At 41.9% G+C, this 21,506-nt stretch overlaps 1 protein-coding gene across 4 annotated transcripts in view; it reads right to left on the reverse strand.

Annotated features, from left to right (window-relative positions):
- Window positions 1–2,931: 2,931 nt before the first annotated feature.
- Window positions 2,932–21,506, reverse strand: part of PLXNB1 (plexin B1) — a 344,778-nt gene continuing 326,203 nt past the window's right edge. For all 4 annotated transcript variants that reach the window (XM_077451813.1, XM_077451814.1, XM_077451815.1 and 1 more), the window contains 6 exons: window positions 18,614–18,774; window positions 16,016–16,163; window positions 11,285–11,349; window positions 11,124–11,199; window positions 9,265–9,339; window positions 2,932–4,610 (listed from right to left, as the gene is read on the reverse strand). In XM_077451813.1, the coding sequence (XP_077307939.1) occupies window positions 4,506–4,610; window positions 9,265–9,339; window positions 11,124–11,199; window positions 11,285–11,349; window positions 16,016–16,163; window positions 18,614–18,774 (630 nt within the window). In that variant the 3' untranslated portion in view covers window positions 2,932–4,505. The remainder of the gene's footprint in view (window positions 4,611–9,264; window positions 9,340–11,123; window positions 11,200–11,284; window positions 11,350–16,015; window positions 16,164–18,613; window positions 18,775–21,506) is intronic.

Here is a 21,506-nt window from a genome sequence, read left to right on the forward strand (position 1 = left end):
CCTTTTGGTGGATTTGTACAGGACCACTGAATGCCGGTATTAGTATGACTCCCCATAGGAATAAAAGGAAGAAACGTGGTTGGGATGCTTTCTAAAGTGATCCAATAAAGTCCACAGATAATATAGTGATAAATATTCTTAGTGCATAACACCTCTATCTACCACCTTGAAGTGTGTAATCCGTAGAAAGAACCGCCACCACAATGGATGAAATGCTTGCTTACCACCTCCTATCACAGAAGGTCAAAAGTGCTTGTCCCTATAAACCCAGCCTGTCAATCCTCTTGTGGCATGCAAATCGGTCATCCAGATATTGCGGTCTTTAAAAGTGCCCAAAATTATAAGAAGCTCCACATGGCATATATAAAGCTTTTATTATTAGACCATAAATTGTACTTACATCAATCCAAAACTCGCAGTTTAAAAACATACGCCGGCCGGCAAATAGAGCAAACAACCATCCAGCCAGGACTTACGATCGTGGTGATGTCAGCAAGTCACTCCGCCCTACGTGTTTCGTAATACATTGACGCCAACCATGGACGGACATTTGTTTGTTCTATTTGCCAGCCAGCATATGATTTTAAACTGCAAGTTTTGGATTCTTTTGATGTAAGTGCAATTTATGGTCTAATTTTATTATTACACAAAAATAACCAGAATAAATACAAAATGCAGTTTTAAAATAATAGTTGAATTTATTAAGGCAAAAAAGCTGTCCAAACCTGCCTGGCTTTATATGAAAAAGTAATGGCCCCCTAAACCTAATAACTGGTTGTGCCACCCTTGGCGGCAACAACTGCAATCAAGCATTTGCGATAACTGGCAATGAGTCTTTCACATTGTTGTGAAGTAATTTTGTCTCACTCTTCTTTATGCAGAATTATTTTAATTTAGCCACATTGGAGGGTTTTCCAGCATGAACGGCCTGTGTAAGGTCATGATACAGCATCTCAATTGAATTTAAGTCTGGGCTTTGACTAGGCCACTCCAAAACCTAAATTTTGCTTTGTTTGAACCATTTGCAGGTGGACTTGCTGTTGTGTTTCGGATCATTGTCCTTCTGTATAACCCAAGTGCACTTGAGCTTGAGGTCAGACACTGATGGCCAGACATACAACTTTAGGATTTTCTGGTAGAGCTCAGAATTCATGGTTCCATCAATTATGGTAAGTCGTCCAGGTTCTGAAACTGCAAAGCAGTCCCAGACCATCACGCTACCACCACCATGTCTGACTGTTGGAATGATGTTCGTGTTATGAAATGCTGTATTAATTTTATACCAGATGTAACGGCCTTCCAAAAAGTAAAATTTTTGTCTCATCAGTTCACAGAATATTTGCCTAAAAGTCTTGGGGATAATCAAGATGTTTTTTGGTAAATGTGAGACGAGCCTTTGTGTTCTTTTTTGGTCAGCAGTGGCTTTGGCCTTGGAAATCTCCTATGGACGCCATTTTTGCCCAGTCTCTTTCTTGTTGTTGAATCATGAACACTGATCTTACCTGAGGCAAGTGAGGCCTGCAGTTCTTTAGATGTTGTTCTGGGTTCTCCTGGATGAGTCGTCGTCATGCTCTTAGCCCTTGTACACACGGTTGGACATTCCAATGGACAATGTCCGATAGGACCGTGTTGTCGGATAATCCGACAGTGTGTGGGCTCCATCGGACTGTTTCCGTCGGAGTATACGATGGACCAAGTTTTCCAGCTGGGCTATAAAATTTTCCGACAACATGATCCGATTGGACTTTGTCCGATCATGTGTAGAGAATTACGATCGGACAAAGTGCCACGCATGCTCACATCAAATTCCTAGACCAAAGCTATTGGCTACTAGCCTGAGCGTAGTCCCGTCCTAAGAAAATAACGTCATAACGTTAAGTGCGTTCGGATTTTCTGACAACTTTGTCCGACTGTGTGTATGCAACAGTTTCGGACAAAATCCAACGGATTTGGTTGTCGGAATGTCTGACCGTGTGTACAAGGGCTAAGAGTAATTTTTGTAGGCCGGCCACTCCTGGGAAGGTTCACCACTGTTCCAAGTTATCTGCATTTGTGGATAATGGATCTCCCCGTGGTTGACTGGAGTTCCAAAGCCTTAGAAATGACTTTGAAGCCCTTCCTAGACCAATACATGTACATTACTTTGTTTCTTATCTGTTCTTGATTTTTTTTTCGATTGTGGCATGATGTGTGTCTTTTTGTGATCTGTTTGCGTGCTTCACTTTGTCAGACAGCTTCTATTTATGTGATTTCTTGATTCAACAAGTCTGGAGGTATTCAGACCTAGGTGTGGTAAGTGAAATTTAACTCCGCTTTCCAAAAAATTGTGGTTAATCACAGTTCATTCATAATTCAGAATGGGGGAGGGCAATTACTTTTTCAGATAGGGTCAGGAACATTTGAACAGCTTTTTTTTTCCCTTAATAAATTAAATAATAATTAAAAAACTGCATCTTGGATTTACTCGGGTTAGCTTTGTGTAATATTAAAATGTGTTTGATCTAAATCATTTAAGTGTGAGAAATCTGCAAAAAAATCAAAAATCAGAGAGGGGGCAAATACTTCTTCACATCACTGTGTATGTGTGTATATATACACACATATACACACACATATACATATATATATATATATATATATATATATATACACATATATATATATACACACACACACACACACACATATATATATACACACACATATATACATACACATATATATGTGTGTATATATATATATATATATATATATATATATATATATATATATACACACTTTTTTTTTTACTTTCTACTCTAATGCTTATGCCATAAAATTTTTAAAAAAATCTAATTTCTTAAATAAATAAAATGAAGAGAGTGAGATAAAGAAAAATATAGATTGATTAGACAGATTACTAGATAGTTATAATCACAACAGTAATCATGACACTTTTCAATTTTTGACTTTTATTGAGTATTTTGTGTAAGAACTATTCTTTTGTCTTTATTAAACAAATGTTGTTTTCAGCGTTTTTTTTTTTTTTTTTTTTACATTCACATGATGCAAACAAAGTAACAATTTACAGATTCATCTCTTTCGGAACATATTCTAAACTGTTATTAGGATCTCATAAGATTAACTTTCAAGTTTTATTGATTTTATATTACTGTTAACCACAAATTCTAATCATTTAGGAAAAAGGCAGCACAAGTGGAAGCTGGGAACTGTAGGCAGGAATGCATCGAAACAGAAAACTAGTGCCAAAAAAAAAATAAAAAAATACGATGACAGCTGAAACATAAGAGTTGTGAGTACCCCAGGACGTGCTGCTGTCTTAAAAAATAAATTACAGTCCTCCTTTAGTATTTAAATATCTTTTTTTTTTCATACCTAATGTATTTACATATCCAGTTCAGAGCAGCAAACAGCCACAAAACATGGAGCCCTACACATAGCAGGTTCTTGTGCCTCTATGCGCAAAGCAATCTCTTCTGAGCGCATTTCTAAAGTTAAACTTTCTCACTAATAAATATCTAATTATTTAGTGCAGTGATGTTCTATCTACAGTCCAAGCACAGGAGATCAGATCCTACTTCAGTCCTCCTATATACGCCATCTGTTTAAAAAAAAAAAAAATTCTTTATCTGATCCAACCGGCTCATGTGATTGGCAGATGAAATGTGGATGGCCTTGAACAACCAATAAGGAAGACTTTATTTTTATTTCCTCTTTAAGAAACAATAAGTGAGTCTCAAAGGCAAATGAAAAAAAAAATAAAATAAAACCACAGTAGCTACAAAATAATAAAATTATAATTCTCCTTTACAGTTAGCTTTACAACTCGTTGCCAAGAAAAATAATATTAAAATTCTACATTTGAAAAAGGAATGAAGCGCTTTTGGTGAGCTAGTTACAATTAAAGTTAGTTGACACTGAATTTTTTTTTTTTTTTTACAAGATGGTTGTATGGAGATAAAAAATATTGTTCATTGATAAGAACTCCAAGGAGCTAAATTGTTCCATTAGTGCGCAAGATCTACTGTAGAAGCAGTGGCTGCCGCTGTTTGTAGTTTCTGCGACAGTAAAGCAACAGTTCGCCAAAAAAAGCAGCAGCTTGCTCACCGTTCCGCTATCAGAAGGCTAATAAGTAAGACCTCGTGGATCCCATCGATAAAAAGTCCTTAAAATCCATCGTTAAGGTTGGCACGTAGGACGATCCTCCCCTACAGTAAGATACAGGAGTATCAACATAACCCACTTCTGGGCTAAAAATTGTGTTAATCAAAGTTCATACCGTAAAAAAAAATTCATATAAAAAATATTTTGATATTTTTTTCTTTTTTCTTTTCACCGTTGATCTCCATCCATGTGAGCTCCCGGCCTCATTGACCTGTCAGTTTGGGAATGCTACAGAGGGCCAGATAGGGCTTGCCTTAGTCTCACAGGCAGGGTTCTACAGCATCTGCGATTTTATAAAAATCGTTCTGCGCTTAGTTTAGCGGTAGGTGTGCCAGGGCTGGTCACAAGTCGGTGACTTTGTTCTCTACGGCTGCTGCGATTTGCTGTAATCTGTAGCCGAGCTGCATTTTTTGGGCTGTCGTGTCATCCTCCAGTGCTGTAATTATCTGTAGAAGAGAAGGTTTCAGTCAATGTATCCATCCATCTACACTCTAATAAACCAGTTCTGTAAGCATAGGTTGCAACTACTGGTTGCCCTTTTCAATAAACAAAAGTCGAACTCTGGGCACAAGAAAAAAAAAAACAATTCTGGCAGTGGGTCCCCTACACTGCAAGAGTTAAAGCCCTACTCTGGGAAACAGAAAGAATATCCCTTGCATTGGGGCCGTGCCCACACTGCAAGGGTTAAAGTGTTACTAAACCCAGGACTCTGCATTCACTATATCTGGTCTCCCACATAAAACATGGAAATGCAGTTATTTTAGTATATATACACTGCTAAATACCCTTTCTCATCAGCAGTTAGAGCAGTCTTGTGACTTTTATCAGTGTCTGGTTAAAGCTTGTAGGAGGAGTTTTTATTTTCCCATGATTGCCCTATGAGGATGCAACTAACAATTACCGTATATACTCGAGTATAAGCCGAGATTTTCAGCCTCTTTTTTGAGGCTGAAAGTGCCCCCCTCGGCTTATACTCGAGTCACCGCCGTCTGTCTACCCGATCAGCGTGTCGAGCAGACAGACGGCGACCATTCAACTATTCAAAAGCCGCGCCTCCCTGTCTGTGATAGGCGGAACACTCAATTTCCCAGCAGTCAGTGGTCCGCCTATCACGGACATCCGCTCATCCTCATACTACGGACGAGGATGAGAGGATGTCCGTGATAGGCGGAACACAGACTGCTGGGAAATTGAGTGTTCCGCCTATCACAGACGGAGGCGCGGCTTTTGAACAGTGGAATGGTCGCCGACGCCGTCTGTCAGATGAGAAGAGCGGCGATTCTGGCATGGCCGCCGTATGTGCAGAAGCACACAGGCTCGGGACGCAGGCTTGGGACACAGGCTCGGGACATAGGTAGGCTGGACACACAAGGCTGCACACACAGGGATGGACGGACACACAGGGCTGGACGGACACACAGGGCTGGACGGACACACAGGGCTGGACACACAGGGCTGGACACACAGGGATGGACACACAGGGATGGACGGACACACAGGGATGGACAGACACACAGGGATGGACAGGCATGTCTCACCCTCGGCTTATACACGAGTCAATAAGTTTTCCCATTTTTTTTTGTGGTAAATTAGGGGCCTCGGCTTATATTCGGATCGACCTATACTCGAGTATATACGGTACAACTAATAACACCTTTTCTTCTACCCCAAGGTTTTAACCCTTTCAGTGTGGGCACTGCAAGGGTTTTTTTTTATTTTTTATCCCGGAGTTGGCTTTAATGTACAACATTCATTTTATCTTTGGCTTCAATACTTTCTCTCACTGGCCTGTGAATTTAGAAGAAAGTCAGAACCCATTATCTACAATAACTGGTTCAGGGTCACAGAGAAAGAAGATATAGTAAAACCTTTCAATCAACAGCCAGGCAACACATTTTTGTTTCAGCAATAACTGCTTATATACAGTGCCTTGTAAAAGTATTTATTCCCCTTGAAATTTTCCACATTTTGTCATGTTGCAACCAAAAAATTTAATGTATTTTATTGGGATTTTATGTGATAGACCAACACAAAGTAGCACATAATTGTGAAGTGGAAGGAAAATGATAAATGGTTTTCATTTTTTTTTTACAAATAAATATGTGAAAGGTGTGGTGTGCATTTGTATTCAACCCCCTTTACTCTGATACCCCTAAATAAAATCTAGTGGAACCAATTGCCTTCAGATGTCACTAAATTAGTAAATAGAGTCCATCTGTGTGTCATTTAATCTCAGTATAAATACAGCTGTTCTGTGAAGCCCTCGGGGGTCTGTTAGAGAACCTTAGTGAACAAACAGCATCATGAACGCCAAGGAACACACCAGACAGGTCAGGGATAAAGTTGTGGTGACGTATAAAGCAGGGTTAGGTTATAAAAAAATATCCCAAGCTTTGAACATATCACGGAGTATTGTTCAATCCATCATCCAAAAATGGAAAGAGTATGGCACAACTGCAAACCTACCAAGACATGGCCGTCCACCTAAACTGACAGGCCGGGCAAGGAGAGCATTCATCAGAGAAGCAGCCAAGAGGTCCATGGTAACTGGAGGAGCTGCAGAGATCCACAGCTCAGGTGGGAGAATCTGTCCACAGGACAACTATTAGTCGTGCTCTCCACAAATCTGACCTTTATGGAAGAGTGGCAAGAAGAAAGTCATTGTTGAAAGAAAGCCAGAAAAAGTCCCATTTGCAGTTTGCGAGAAGGCCATGTGGGGGACACAACAAACATGTGGAAGAAGGTGCTCTGGTCAGATAAGAACAAAATTGAACTTTTTGGCCTAAAAGCAAAATGCTATGTGTGACGAAAAACTAACACTGCACATCACCCTGAACACACCATTCCCACCGTGAAACATGGTGGTGGCAGTGTCATATTGTGGGAATGCATTTCTTCAGCAGGGACAGGGAAGCTGGTCAGAGTTGATGGGAAGATGGATGGAGCCAAATACAGGGCAATCTTAGAAGAAAACCTGTTAGCATCTGCACAAGACTTGAGACTGGGGCGGAGGTTCACCTTCCAGCAGGACAACGACCCTAAACATACAGCCAGAGCTACAATGGAATGGTTTAGATCAAAGCATATACATGTGTTAGAATGGCCCAGTCAAAGTCCAGACCTAAATCCAATTGAGAATCTGTGGCAAGAGTTGAGAATTAGTGTTCACAGATGCTCTCTATTCAATCTGACAGAGCTTGAGATATTTTGCAGAGAAGAATGGGCAAAAATGTCCCTCTCTAGATGTGCAAAGCTGGTAGAGACATCCCCAAAAAGACTTGCAGCTGTAATTGCAGTGAAAGGCGGTTCTACAAAGTATTGACTCAGGGGGGCGCCATACAAATGCACACCACACTTTTCACATATGTATTCACCATTTTCCTTCCACTTCACAATTATGTGCCACTTTGCGTTGGTCTATCATATTAAATCCCAATAAAATACGTTTACGTTTTTGGTTGTGTAGTGCCCCTACCATTTTGGTAGATGCTTAGTGGTGTTTTTGATAGTGTAGGATGTAGGAATAGGTAAATTTAACCAGGATCATGTCTTTTTGCTAGGCCTGGTTGTGGATTTGGGGTTGGGAGAGTAAGAGAAGAAGGCAGTGTGGCTGCCTACACTTAGGCTCAGGGATACCTTCTCTGTTTGGTAGTGGACTCTGCTGGCAAGAGAGGATGGGCTGAGACCTGAGTGGCAGGAAACCCATGTGAGAGAAGCGACCAATATTGAACAATTTTTGTGGTCTGGAAGGAGGTCTCTCATAAAAGGGGGGTCACATGTCCTCGGCAGATTTTTAAGGAAGGGGTTTGAGGTCCAGAAGTTTGGGGGGTTCAGAGACCCCGGTGCTTCCGGGGAGGAGGATTGAAGGCCGGGAAGTTCAGAGATCCCGGAGCCGGATAGACGGAGGTGACTCAAGGGAGGCCGAAATCGGGTCCCTTGGAGCAGGAGTCATCATGTAATGCAGGAGGAAGTAGCAAGTAAGCAGAAGAAGAAGACTGGGAACAACCTTCTGTGAGTAGAACATGGACTGTTGTTGGGAGAGTGCAAAGGTAGTGCAAACCCAGTGGAGCTATTCAGAAATATATGCTGTGTATCCAAGGACCACAGTGTGAAACAATTCTTGGGGTTAGTGAAGGAGGTTGGACACGGCAAGTCACGGAAATAGGTGGTGAGGCCTAGGACTTTGAGTTTCAACTTCCACAGCATTATTCGGAGTGATGCTCAGCTGCCCATAGTGAGAGTGTGCTACAGAAATCAAATAAGGATCGCTGACAGCAAAATCGAATCCACAAAGCTACGGCTAGGATTAGACATTTCCCTTTTCATTGCAAATATGTGATTTAACAGGGCATCTCATATGCTTCATTTTACCGCCCTACAAATGTGTCCCAAATAAAGCAATTTAAAAAGTTCAGAGTTTGAAGTGCTACTTGTATGGAATCGCATGGGAGGATCATGATCGGAGCCGGCTGGCATAAGGTAAATGAACAAATTCAGCAGCTCCCAAGGGGGTAGTGCGCTACAGTTGTAACATGACAAAAGTGGAAAATTTCAAGGGGTGTGAATACTTTTTCAAGGCACAGTATACTACAGGTTTCCATTTTATGTGGCTCTTTGCTGCCACCTCATGTCTGAAAGCAACAATCACAGCCTCTGGACACAGTAGGCTCCACAGCTGTTTTGTCTATTTTTAGCATTTATTCTAGTATATAGCACTTTCTTTTATAATATATAAAATTTATGGCACAGTATACACATTGCTAACAAGATTCACATACAATTTTTTTCTGATATTCTGATTGTGTATGTGTATATAGATTTATGCTGCTTATTAATTGCACTGGTCACTTTATATTGTTTAATTGAAAGCACTTCATTAGTATTTGATTTTGGTATCTAAGGCTGGCCATACATTATACAATTTTCTTATTCAATTTCCTTTAGATTTACCTTTAACTATGTAGTGCAAAAGCCTGCCTGATTGCACACGAATCTAAAGTGTTTAGGTTTGACCTCATATTCTATGGTTTTGGTATAGCTAAAGGAAAATTGTACCGGAAAATTGTATAATGTATGGCCAGACTTAGTATATAAACTCACCTGGTCATAATACTTATTGATATACTTGTAGAGCTCATGAAGGGCCACCAAGGAATTCAGTTCTTCTGAGTAATTCTGAGAAATAAATCAATACAAATAACATTATTAGACAGTTACAAGTATACATTATCTCCTTAAAAAAAAATAAAAAAATATATACATACACACACACATATATATATATATATATATATATATATATATATATATATATATATATATATATATATATATATATATACATACACATCGGAATTGTGTACACACGATTGGAATTTACAACAATGGATTTGGTAGTTGGAAAATTTGAGAACCAGCTCAAATTTTGTTGGTCGGAAATTCTGAAAAAAAATGTCCGATGGAGCCTACACAACATAACAAGCTCACATCGAACATTTGTTGTCCGATCATGTGTACGTGGCATAATGCTGCCACAGTAGGGGAGTACTACCTGTATGGCCCTGGGAGAGGGCAAATCCTCCAGTGGGGGAACTTATTAGACAACTGTCTAAGACAGGGGTCTCAAACTGGCAGCTCTCCAGCTGTTGTGAAACTAAAGTCCCATGAGGCATTGCAAGGCTGACAGTTACAAGCATGACTCCTACAGGAGGAGGCATGATGAGACTTGTAGTAGTTTTGCAGAAGCTGGAGAGCCACCAGTTTGAAACCCATGGTCTTAGCCCTTGTACACACGGTCGAAAATTCCGACGGAAAATGTCCGATCGGACCGTGTTGTCGGATAATCCGACCGTGTGTGGGCTCCATCTGACTTTTTCCGTCGGAATGTCCGACCAACAAAGTTTAAGAGCTGGATATAACATTTTCCGACAACATGATCTGATCGGACTTTGTCCAATCGTTTGTAGAGAATTCAGATCGGACAAAGTGCACGCATGCTTAGATCAAATTACGAAAGTTATTGGCTACTAGCTGCAACGTAGTTCCGTTGCAACGAACAAATATCATCACGTTCCAAACGATCGGATTTTCCGACAACTTTGTCCGACCGTGTGTATGCAACACCAGTTTCGGACAAAATCCGTCAGAAAAAATCCAACGGATTTTGTTGTCGGAATGTCCGACCGTGTGTACAAGGGCTTAGAGGAGACCTCTGAGAAATTTCCACTCTCTGCTGTATTTTCAGGACAAAAAGTGAGGACAATGACCCCAACAGGAAATCCAAATATTTTTTTTTACCATTCCTTACTCTATCCAAAATGTAAATACATGTCTAAAGATCATCCTATAACAGCACCTTTATCCAAATATGCAGCAATGCTTAAATAGAAGGAAACATTAATGTGCAGCCTGCATGGAATATATAAGATGAGCAATAATGGAACTATATAACAGCCAACAAACATGCCTGTGTTGTATATGATGAGTAATGCCGCGTACACGCGATCGGACTTTCCGGCAGGCTAGGTCCGACGGTCTTTCAGACTGACTTTTGGCGGAGTTCTGATGGACTTTCCAAACAAACAGACTTGGCCACACATGAACGGACAAAGTCCGTTCGTAAGTCCGTTTATTTTGAACATGATGACGTAAACGGGACTAAACAAGGAAGTTCAATAGCCAGCAGCCAATAGCTTCCCTTGCGTTGTATTTCGTCTGTAGGACCAGCACACAGACGAATGGTTTTCACGATTTTAGTCCGTCGGAATTGAGTCCGTCGGATAGATTTGAAACATGTTCTATTTCTAGGTCTGGCGGATTTTTTTTTGAAAAAAGATCGGATTTTCCCACACATGATCGGATTGTCCGATGGACTGATCCTGTCGGAGCTAGTCTGCCGGAAAGTCCGGTCATGTGTACGCGGCATTAGAAGTATAACAGAAACCAAGTTTGGCCCGTACCCTTGAAAGTTCTGCTAAAGCCGAATTCATTTCCTGGTCGCTGGCTGAGATGGTCTGCCGGATATCAGCGTAATACCTACAAACCAAGGGAGAGAAACAGAATCACAATCCAATCGCTCTACAAGAAGACGGCAAGAGATAAACCTAGACTGGACACTCACCTCTCTACCATCTGCTTGTACCGGGGAATGTCTCTTGCATACAGTAATTTGTTTATAGGAGAATCCTGAGAAGGAAAATCAGACCAAAATGAGTGCAAAAACATCACAACTTTAACCTTCAGCTTTGACAATTGCTTTTTAATTAGCAGAAACAAATGGAATGCAATGGCACGAATCAAACAATCAGCATTCAACAGCATATAGCTCACTAGCTTATGTAGTTTTAAAGGATAAGTTCACCTTTGTACAAAAAATAATAAATGCACATCTTGTTACAGGTAAAAAAAAAAAGTGCATTTATTATTTTTTTTTGTATTAGGAGCCTGTAAAGCATTGCATCAGTGCTGATGCCATGCAGGTCTCCTGCACACTGGAGACCTGCATGGAGAGTGTGAACACATTCCAAAAACTCCACCCGGTGCCAAAAAAAGTGCACACATAAATGTGAGACACAAAATGTGCAATGGGTGTACATATTACCCTCCAAAGAAGAAGGACCTTAACCCTGATCCCCCAGGGCATTAGGCTCCAGACGGGGACTGAGGTACTTACACATGATCCATCTGGCCGAAGCCAGATGGACCCCATTCTCTGGGAGGTTTGCCAAAACAGACCACCCCAAGTACTAGGTGGTGCTCCCCCCGAAGGGAGATCCCATGAGAGAGGGCGAACTAAGCCAGAAGACCATCTCCACCCCCTCACAAGACTTTCAGGGCAGGCCCGAGGACCTACACCCCACCAGTCAAATGTGCAAAACGTGTACAACAAAAAAAGACAAAAAAGTGACAAAAAGGCAATAAATGAATAAAGTGAGGGAAGTGGAGAGAGGAAATGAAAGTGCCATTGTGCATTCATTCAGTGGTGCATACTAGCTCAATATGCCTTTTCCTTACAGGGGTTTTTCTTTCTTTTTTTTTTAGATGTGCGGGTATACAATCGCTTTAAGTCCAGGATGTGTATTTCTAATACTGTAGGCATGTACAGATAATGCTGGCCCATGGCAAAGATAGGTGTTGTCTTTGATGAGTGATAGAATAGGTGCCATCTATTCAAGCACCTACATATGTACAGTGGTGTGAAAAAGTGTTTGCCCCCTTCCTCATTTCCTGTTCCTTTGCATGTTTGTCACACTTAAGTGTTTCGGAACATCAAACCAATTTAAACAATAGTCAAGGACAACACAAGTAAACACAAAATGCAATTTTTAAATGAAGGTGTTTATTATTAAAGGTGAAAAAAAATCCAAACCATCATGGCCCTGTGTGAAAAAGTGATTGCCCCCCTTGTTAAAACATACTATAACTGTCCACACCTGAGTTCAATTTCTCTAGCCACACCCAGGCCTGATTATTGCCACACCTGTTCACAATCAAGGCATCACTTAAATAGGAGCTGCTTGACACAGTAAGGTCCACCAGAAGATTCTTAAAAGCTACACATCATGCCGAGACCCAAAGAAATTCAGGAACAATTGAGAAAGAAAGTAATTGAGATCTATCAGTCTGGAAAGGGTTATAAAGCCATTTCCAAAGCTTTGGGAATCCAGCGAACCACAGTGAGAGCCATTATCCACAAATGGCGAAGACATGGAACAGTGGTGAACCTTCCCAGGAGTGTCCGGCCGCCCAAAATTACCCCAAGAGCGCAGCGACGACTCATCCAAGAGGTCACAAAAGACCCCACAACAACGTCCAAGGAACTGCAGGCCTCACTTGCCTCAGTTAAGGTCAGCGTTCATGCCTCCACCATCAGGAAAAGACTGGGCAAAAATGGCCTGCATGGCAGAGTTCCAAGGAGAAAACCACTGCTGAGCAAAAAGAACATCAAAGCTCGTCTCAATTTCTCCACAACACATCTTGATGATCCCCAAGACTTTTGGGACAGCATTCTGTGGACCGATGAGACAAAAGTGGAACTCTTTGGAAGGTGTGTGTCCAAGTATATCTGGCGTAGAAGGAACACTGCATTTCATAAAAAGAACATTATACCAACAGTAAAATATGGTGGTGGTAGTGTGATGGTCTGGGGCTGTTTTGCTGCTTCAGGACCTGAAAGACTTGCCGTGATAAAAGGAACTATGAATTCTGCTGTCTACCAAGAGATCCTAAAGGAGAATGTCTGACCATCTGTTCGTGTACTCAAGCTGAAACGAACTTGGGTTCTGCAGCAGGACAATGATCCTAAACACACCAGCAAGTCCACCACCGAATGGCTGAAGAAAAACAAAATGAAGACTTTGGAGTGGCCTAGCCTTAAAAAGGCTGTTCATGCTAGAAAACCCTCTAATGTAACTGAATTAGGACAATTCTGCAAAGATGAGTGGGCCAAAATTCCTCCAGGACGCTGTAAAAGCCTCATTGCACGTTATCGAAAACGCTTGGTTGCAGTTGTTGCTGCTAAGGGTGGCCCAACCAGTTATTAGGTTTAGGGGGCAATCACTTTTTCACACAGGGCCATGATGGTTTGGATTTTTTTTCACCTTTAATAATAAACACCTTCATTTACAAATTGCATTTTGTGTTTACTTGTGTTGTCCTTGACTATTGTTTAAATTGGTTTGATGTTCCGAAACACTTAAGGCCTCGTTCACACTGACGTCCCATTCAGGCCCGCCTGTCAGTTTTTCAGGCGGACCTGAACGGGTGCTCCATAGAGCTCTATGGAGCGTCGGATGTCAGCGGTGACATGTCCGCTGACATCCGACCCGCTCCGAAAAAGTGTAACGGAGGAAAAAGCTATTTTTCCATCCGTCTGCGGATCGGATCGGGTGACGACGGGCACTGCGGTCCGTCGTCATCCGATCTCCCATAGGGGAGAGCGGCGCTGTGACAGGTCCGTCCCTGCGCAGTGTGCAGAGACGGAGCTGTCATCTCCCTGCTCAGTGGGGATCGGCGGAGTGATCCCCGCTGAGCAAACGGATATCCACGGGGCGGATCAGAACTGATCCGCCCCGTGTGAAAGGACCCTAAGTGTGACAAACATGCAAAGGAACAGGAAATGAGGAAGGGGGCAAACACTTTTTCACACCACTGTACAAGCCTACTTGGGTTCCAACTTACAGTCCAGGATGGTTTTAGTATTTTATTCTATCTTTTCATGTGACAACACTGAAGAAATGACAGTTTGCTACAATGTAAAGTAGTGAGTGTACAGCTTGTATAACAGTGTAAATTTGTTGTCCCCTCAAAATAACTCAACACACAGCCATTAATGTCTAAACTACTGGCAACAAAAGTGAGTACACCTAAGTGAAAATGTCCAAATTGGGCCCAATTAGCCATTTTCCCTCCATGGTGTCATGCGATTCATTAGTGTTACAAGGTCTCAGGTGTGAATGAGGAGCAGGTGTGTTAAATTTGGTGTTATGGCTCTCACTCTCTCATACTGGTCACTGGCATGGAACCTCATGGAAAAAAACTCTACGGATCTAAAAAAAAGAATTGTTGCTCCAAATAAAGATGGACCAGACTATAAGAAGATTGCCAAGACCCTGAAACTGAGCTGCAGCATGGTGGCCAAGACCATACAGCGGTATAACTGGACAGGTGCCACTCAGAACAGGCCTCACCATGGTCGACCAAAGAATTTGAGTCATATCCAGTGGTTGTCTTTGGGAAATAGACATGTGAGTACTGCCAGCATTGCTGCAGAGGTTGAAGGGGGCTGAATGGCTGTCGTCCTAGAAGGAAGCCTCTTCTAAAGATGATGAAAAAGAAAGTCGACAAACAGTTTGCTGAAGGCAAGAAGACTAAGTACATGGATTACTGGAACCATGTCCTGTGGTCCGATGAGACCAAGATAAACTTATTTGGTTCAGATGGTGTCAAGCGTGTGTGGGGGCAACCAGGTGAAGAGTACAAAGACAAGTGTGTCTCGCCTACAGTCAAGCGTGGTGGTGGGAGTGTCATGGTCTGGGGCTGCATGAGTGCTGCCTGCACTGGGGAGCTACAGTTCATTGAGGGAACCATGAATGCCAAAATGTACTGTGACATACTGAAGCAGAGCATGATCCCCTCCCTTCAGAGACTGGGCCGCAGGGAAGTATTCCAAAATGATAATGACCCCAAACACACCTCCAAGATGACCACTGCCTTGTTAAAGAAGCTGAGGGTAAAGGTGATGGACTGGCCAAGCATGTCTCCAGACCTAAACCCTATTGAGCCTCTGTGGGACATCCTCAAATGGAAGGTGGAGGAGCACAAGGTCTCTAACATCCACCAGCTCTGTGATGTGGTCATGGAGGAGTGGAAGAGGACTCCAGTGGTAACCTGTGAAGCTCTGGTGAACTTCATACCCAAGAGGGTTAAGGCAGTGCTGGAAAATAATGGTGGCCACACAAAATATTGACACTTTGGGCCCAATTTGGACATTTTCACTTAGGGGTTTACTCAATTTTGTTGCCAGCGGTTTAGACATTAATGGTTGTGTGTTGAGTTATTTTGAGGGGACAACAAATTTACACTGTTATACAAGCTGTACACTCACTACTTTACATTGTAACAAAGTGTAATTTCTTCAGTGTTGTCAAATGAAAAGATATAATAGAATATTTACAAAAAATGTGAGGGGTGTACTCACTTTTGTGAGATACTGTACTTACTGGCTGGTAAAAACAAAACAAAAAAAAATTGTTTAGAATCCTTTATCTTTTTCTCTCTTTATGTGAACCCAGTCAGTACAAGTTTGTGTCAAAGAAAATGTTTCCGTTTTCATAAACAATTTTAAATTTACCCGTCCCAGCTTGTGATCGGCGAGGGTACAGGAATCCATGAAGGTCTGGGCGATCACCGACAGGACGGCGTCCACATTGTCTGAGGTTTGCACATCAAACACAAACTGGGGATTTTTGATTATGTTGATCCAGAACCTTAAAGGCAAACTGAGCAAACAAACAATGGGAATTATAGTTAGGGAACGAGAAATATATTAATAATGTATCACCTGCAACAGATATGCAGAAGAAAACCTTTAATGGTGACTTATAAGACCTCAGAAAGCTGACCGCAACAATGTCTTAAAGTGATATTAAAGTCAACTTTTTTTCTACATCAGATAAAGATAACATAGCTCACTTGCATTTGATTTTTTTTTCTATCTAATCCAACAATTAACAACATTTACAGACAAACAGGTAAAGTTTCAAGTACTACTTGGATAAGGTTGCCCACACCCAGGGAGAGGATACATCTTGTGTCTCCGCTGCAAACATATAATGCATAATGGGCATACCCAGGGCCGTTTCTAAGGCAGGGCAAAAGGGGCAGCTGCCCTGGGCCCTGTCAAGGTTGTGGGGCCCAAAGCAGCTGCCTCATACTTGCCAACTATCCTAGTTTAAATTCCCTCATCCCTTGAGGGTTTAGTCCTGTGCTGTGTCCCAATATCTCTGTGTGAAGTGCTGTTACTAATGCTGCCCAGCTCTGCCCTATTGTTGTGTACAGATGACTCACCTGCAGACCCTGTGTTTACTTATGAATTACCAGCATTAATATGTAAATAGTGGCGGCATTCATATGTAAATAGCGACAGCAGGTGACATTGTTATGTATATCATGCCCCCCTGAGGTCATATCCAGTAATCTCTAACAACCAATCAACAAGCAGAAATCATGTGCTGTAACCTCTAGCAACTAATCAGTGAGCCTTAATGTGTGCTGTAACCTCTAGCAACCAGTCAGTGAGCGGTAATGATATACTGTAACCTCTGGCAACCAATCGCAATAGCTGCGTGATCTAATTCAGTAAACTGATTTTGAGTCTATCTGTTATTTATTGTATGTCTCACTGCAGGTGGAGAGCAAAACTTTATGGGGGGGCCCAAGAAACGTTTTGCCCTGGGTCCAATCAATATTAAAGACAGCCCTGGGCATACCATCCTCACCACTTTCTCTGTGCCCCATGTTTTGGCTGCCTATGTTGGGCATGGTATGTGCACCTATCATGTGTGGCCAATCATTTGCTTTCTAACAGCTGGAGGGTGTTATGTGCAGTGTGCCTTTTGTGTCGGCAGTTGGTGGCTGGGGAGAAGAGTGGGCATATTGGAACTTGGTGTGATAACAGTAGCTGTTAAATCAGACTTGAAGCTGCAGCTTGCAGGTTGCCAGCCACTGATTTGGTGCATGTGTGTGGCATGGCACCCCCCCCCCCCCCCACCCCACATGGGGAGCTGCCCCCTTCTTGTCCCAGTCCTGGTTTCAGGTATATATCAGCTAAAGCCATTTCAAATATAATATGGTGGGGATGGACATTTTTCAGAGAGAGCAGGGTAATCACAATAAGTAGCAAAACGGGCAGAATCTGAAGTCGCTAACAACAGGATATTAGGCTATGCTTCAGGTAAACAGAATGTCAAGAGCAGAGCTCAAGGGAAACAGCTAAAGAATACAATACATACACTATATTACCAAAAGTATTGGGACACCTGCCATTACACACACATGAACTTTAATGGCATCCCAGTCTTAGTCCGTAGGGTTCAATATTGGGTTGGCCCACCCTTTGCAGCTATAACAGCTTCAACTCTATTGGTAAGGTTGTACACAAAGTTTAGGAGTGTCTATGGGAATGTTTGACCATTCTTCCAGAAGCGCATTTGTGAGGTCAGGCACTGATTTTGGACAAGAAGGCCTGGCTTGCAGTCTCCTCTCTAATTCATCCCAAAGGTGTTCTATTGGGTTGAGGACAGGACTCTGTGCTGGCCAGTAAAGTTCCTCCACTCCAAGCTCGCTCATCTATGTCTTGATGGACCTTGCTTTGTGCACTGGTCTAAATCATTTGGTGGAGGGGGGATTATGGTACATAGTATATATGTGTGTGCATATATATATATATATATATATATATATATTTATATATATATATATATATATATATATATATATATATATATATATATATATGTATATACATACATACATATATATACTATAGTCCTGTTCAGTTAGTCTTGTGCTTCACACATCTCATTCACATTGCACAACCCAAAACATGACACCACTGTTCCCTGGCTCAGCTATGGAACTGCCGACAAGCGGGTAGGTGCCATAATAAGCTGTAAAGCTGGTCCAGGTAACCGTAGAGTTATTTTCCTGGCTATGCAGTTCAACACAAAAATGGCCAAACAGAATAACAAGTCCTTTGGCAATTAATATAAATATATGTATTACAACAGTGCATTTGTTTGCTTGCCTAGAGTTGTGCTTTAGGTTTTGTGCAGATATGGCTTTTTTATTTTTTCATAAACTAATAGTAATACTAATAGCATTTTACTATTTCAGATTCAGCTATGATGTTATTGTTCTATGAAGGTACAGCTCCTGCTGGTATAAGTACCTGTTTGTTTTCCAGATGTGGATGGTCTCGGGATCTGTGATACCATAGTGTACAGCCTGATCGTCCAGCAGGTCGAAGAAATATTTAACAGCGAGTGGCACGGGACGACTGGTGCTGAGTATTACCTGGAAGAGGTCATCCACAAACTTCTGCAGAGTGCCCTAAAAAACATATAGAAATTGTACACTTTTAGAGTACACAGCTGTGCAAAACGAGCCCTTCCAGAACTCTCAGAACTCTTAAACAGGCCACACATGTTACCTTCTGACTGTACAATCTCTGTACAATCATCAAGGTGTATATCATCTAGTGGATTTCTTTCTTTTCTTACAATTTACTGAGCACTCACAGTATAGCAATCACTATACTCCCAATGTGCCGACAAGCAGACCTTTGGGTCTTCTATACAGCAGGTGCACAATGACTGCCGGCCCTTTCTCTCCTCTTACTCAGTGATGGAAAGCTTTTTATAATGTTAACTCATTCACAAAAAAACAAAGCTTTCTATGAATGGATAGGTATAGCTGTACTGTCAGTGCTCCATAGAAATGTAAACTGTGAAGGTTGATCCACTGGATAGATATGTATTTCTGCATGCTGTTATCTATGGAGAACCATCTTGATATTGGCTTTACATATATATATATATATATATATATATATATCAGGACTTCTCCAGAGCCTCTCCCATCCTCCGGAATTCCCTGCCCTGGTATATCTGATCAGCCCCTAACCTGTCTAATTTTAGGAGATCCCTGAAAACTCACTTATTCAGGGAAGTCTATCCCACACCCACCTAACAACCCCATCAAATCATTCCCTTCATCTATTACCTTTTGCGCCACCACCCCCTCCCTTTAGAATGTAAGTTCTACGAGCCGGGCCCTCCTGTCCCTTCTGTATTGAACTGTACTGTAATTGTGCTGTCCCCCCTCTACATTGTAAAGCACTGCGTAAACTGTAAATCGTAAATAATAATAATAATATATACCTCCACCCTTTAATTCCTCACTTCTATCTGCAGGTTTTGGTTTCATGGCACTGTACTCTGCAATTTCAGCTATTTGGATGAGTGACTTTAATATGACTTTGACTTTTAACCCTGACCTTGACAGACTACACGTTGATTCACCTGCACCAACCCCACCCCAGCCCACTAGGTTTGTAAAATGAATAGCTAATTTTAACCTAACTGACACATGGAGGTTTATACACCCTGATACCCAGACCTTCTCATGCCTCTTCTTCGTCGCATCGCTCCATGTCTAGAATAGGTCTCATCTTAATCTCCAGCTCATTGCTGCCTAGATTACAGGATGCAGGCATCTCCCCGAGGTCACTCTCAGATCACAGTCCTTGCTGGGCTACGCTAGCGTTACCATATAGCCGCCCCCCCATTATGTAGAGATCAAACCCCTTCTGGCTTACATTGCTGCCTCAAGACGATGACATCCCGATTGAATGGGAGCGCTACTACAGTGAGGGGTCTGCCCCCTTACACACGGTCTGGGGCGCCTTCAAAATACACGCTAGATCCACCTTGGCTGCACGTATGAATAGACTGAAAAGGACCTCTGAGACCGACATGGAGAAAGTGATGGCAGACTTAGTGAGGACCAAATGTGCATTTTGTAGATGACCCGTCAGTAGAAGGGGCTACTACATTTAGGCTACACTCTAGGATGGTCACACAACTAGAATATGAAAAGTCCAAATGCAAATTGCATAAGCAAAAATTATTTGAACATGGAGAAAAAGCCGGTAAACTCCTAGCTTACTTAGTGCACTGCGAGGAGCGACCAGCAGTGGTCATCTCACTTAAATCGAAAGGGGGTGAACTGGTCACTGAGCCCAAGAAAAGTCACCGAGCTGTTTAGGGATTTTTTTGCCTCATTATATACCTTTATGCCACGTACACACGGTCAGAATTCCGGCCAGAAAAAGACAGATGAGAGCTTTTCATCGGAAAATGCGACCGTGTGTATGCTCCATCGGAATTTAGCTGTCGGAATATCCGCCAGCCAAAAATTGATAGCATGTTCTCAATTTTCGGTAAAACTTTCTATCGGTAATTCCGATCGTGTGTATGCAATTCCGACACGCCAAAAAATCACGCATGCTCAGATTCAACTACGAGACAGAAGCTATTGGCTACTGACTATTGAACTTCCTTTTTCTAGTTCCGTCGTACGTGTTGTACGTCACCGCGTTCTAAACTATAGGAATTTGGTGTGACCATGTGTAGGCAAGACAGCTTGAGCGGAATTCCATCGGAATTCCGTCGGGAAAACCATCAGAGCTTCTTCCGACGAGAATTCTGATCGTGTGTACGCGGCATTACAGTTTTGGAAGATAACTCTGCTATTGACTCTTTTCTTGATGAGGTACAGCTTCCAAAGCTCACCGCGCAACAAACGGCGGAGCTGCAAAAGCCACTGTCAACAGAGGAAATAGCAGAAGCTATAGCGAAACTCCTCTGATCCAAATCACCAGGTTCCGATGGTCTCCCTGTGGAACTATATTCTGTATACTTGGAATTAGAGCTGCACGATTCTGGCTAAAGTGAGAATCACAATTTTTTTGCTTAGAAGATAGATCACGATTCTCTCACGATTCTTGCAGCATGACATCATCTTTCACATTAAAACAAAAAAAATTGGGCTAACTTACTGTTTCCTTTATTCGCTGAAGTGTATTTTTTCCCAAAAAATTGCGTTTGGAAGACCGCTGGGCAAATACAGTGTGACATAAAATATTGCAGAAATTGACATTTTATTCCCTAGGGTCTCTGCTAAAATATATATAATGCTTTGGGGGGTTCCAAGTAAGAAGAAACAAGTGTCAGAAAAAGATTTAGACTTTAAGTGGTTAAACTTCCTGCATCATTTTACAC

The sequence above is a fragment of the Lithobates pipiens genome, unplaced genomic scaffold, assembly GCF_037356315.1.
Source record: "Lithobates pipiens isolate NorthernLeopardFrog02 unplaced genomic scaffold, aLitPip1_a1.2 Scaffold_23, whole genome shotgun sequence".
Taxonomy (NCBI): domain Eukaryota; kingdom Metazoa; phylum Chordata; class Amphibia; order Anura; family Ranidae; genus Lithobates; species Lithobates pipiens.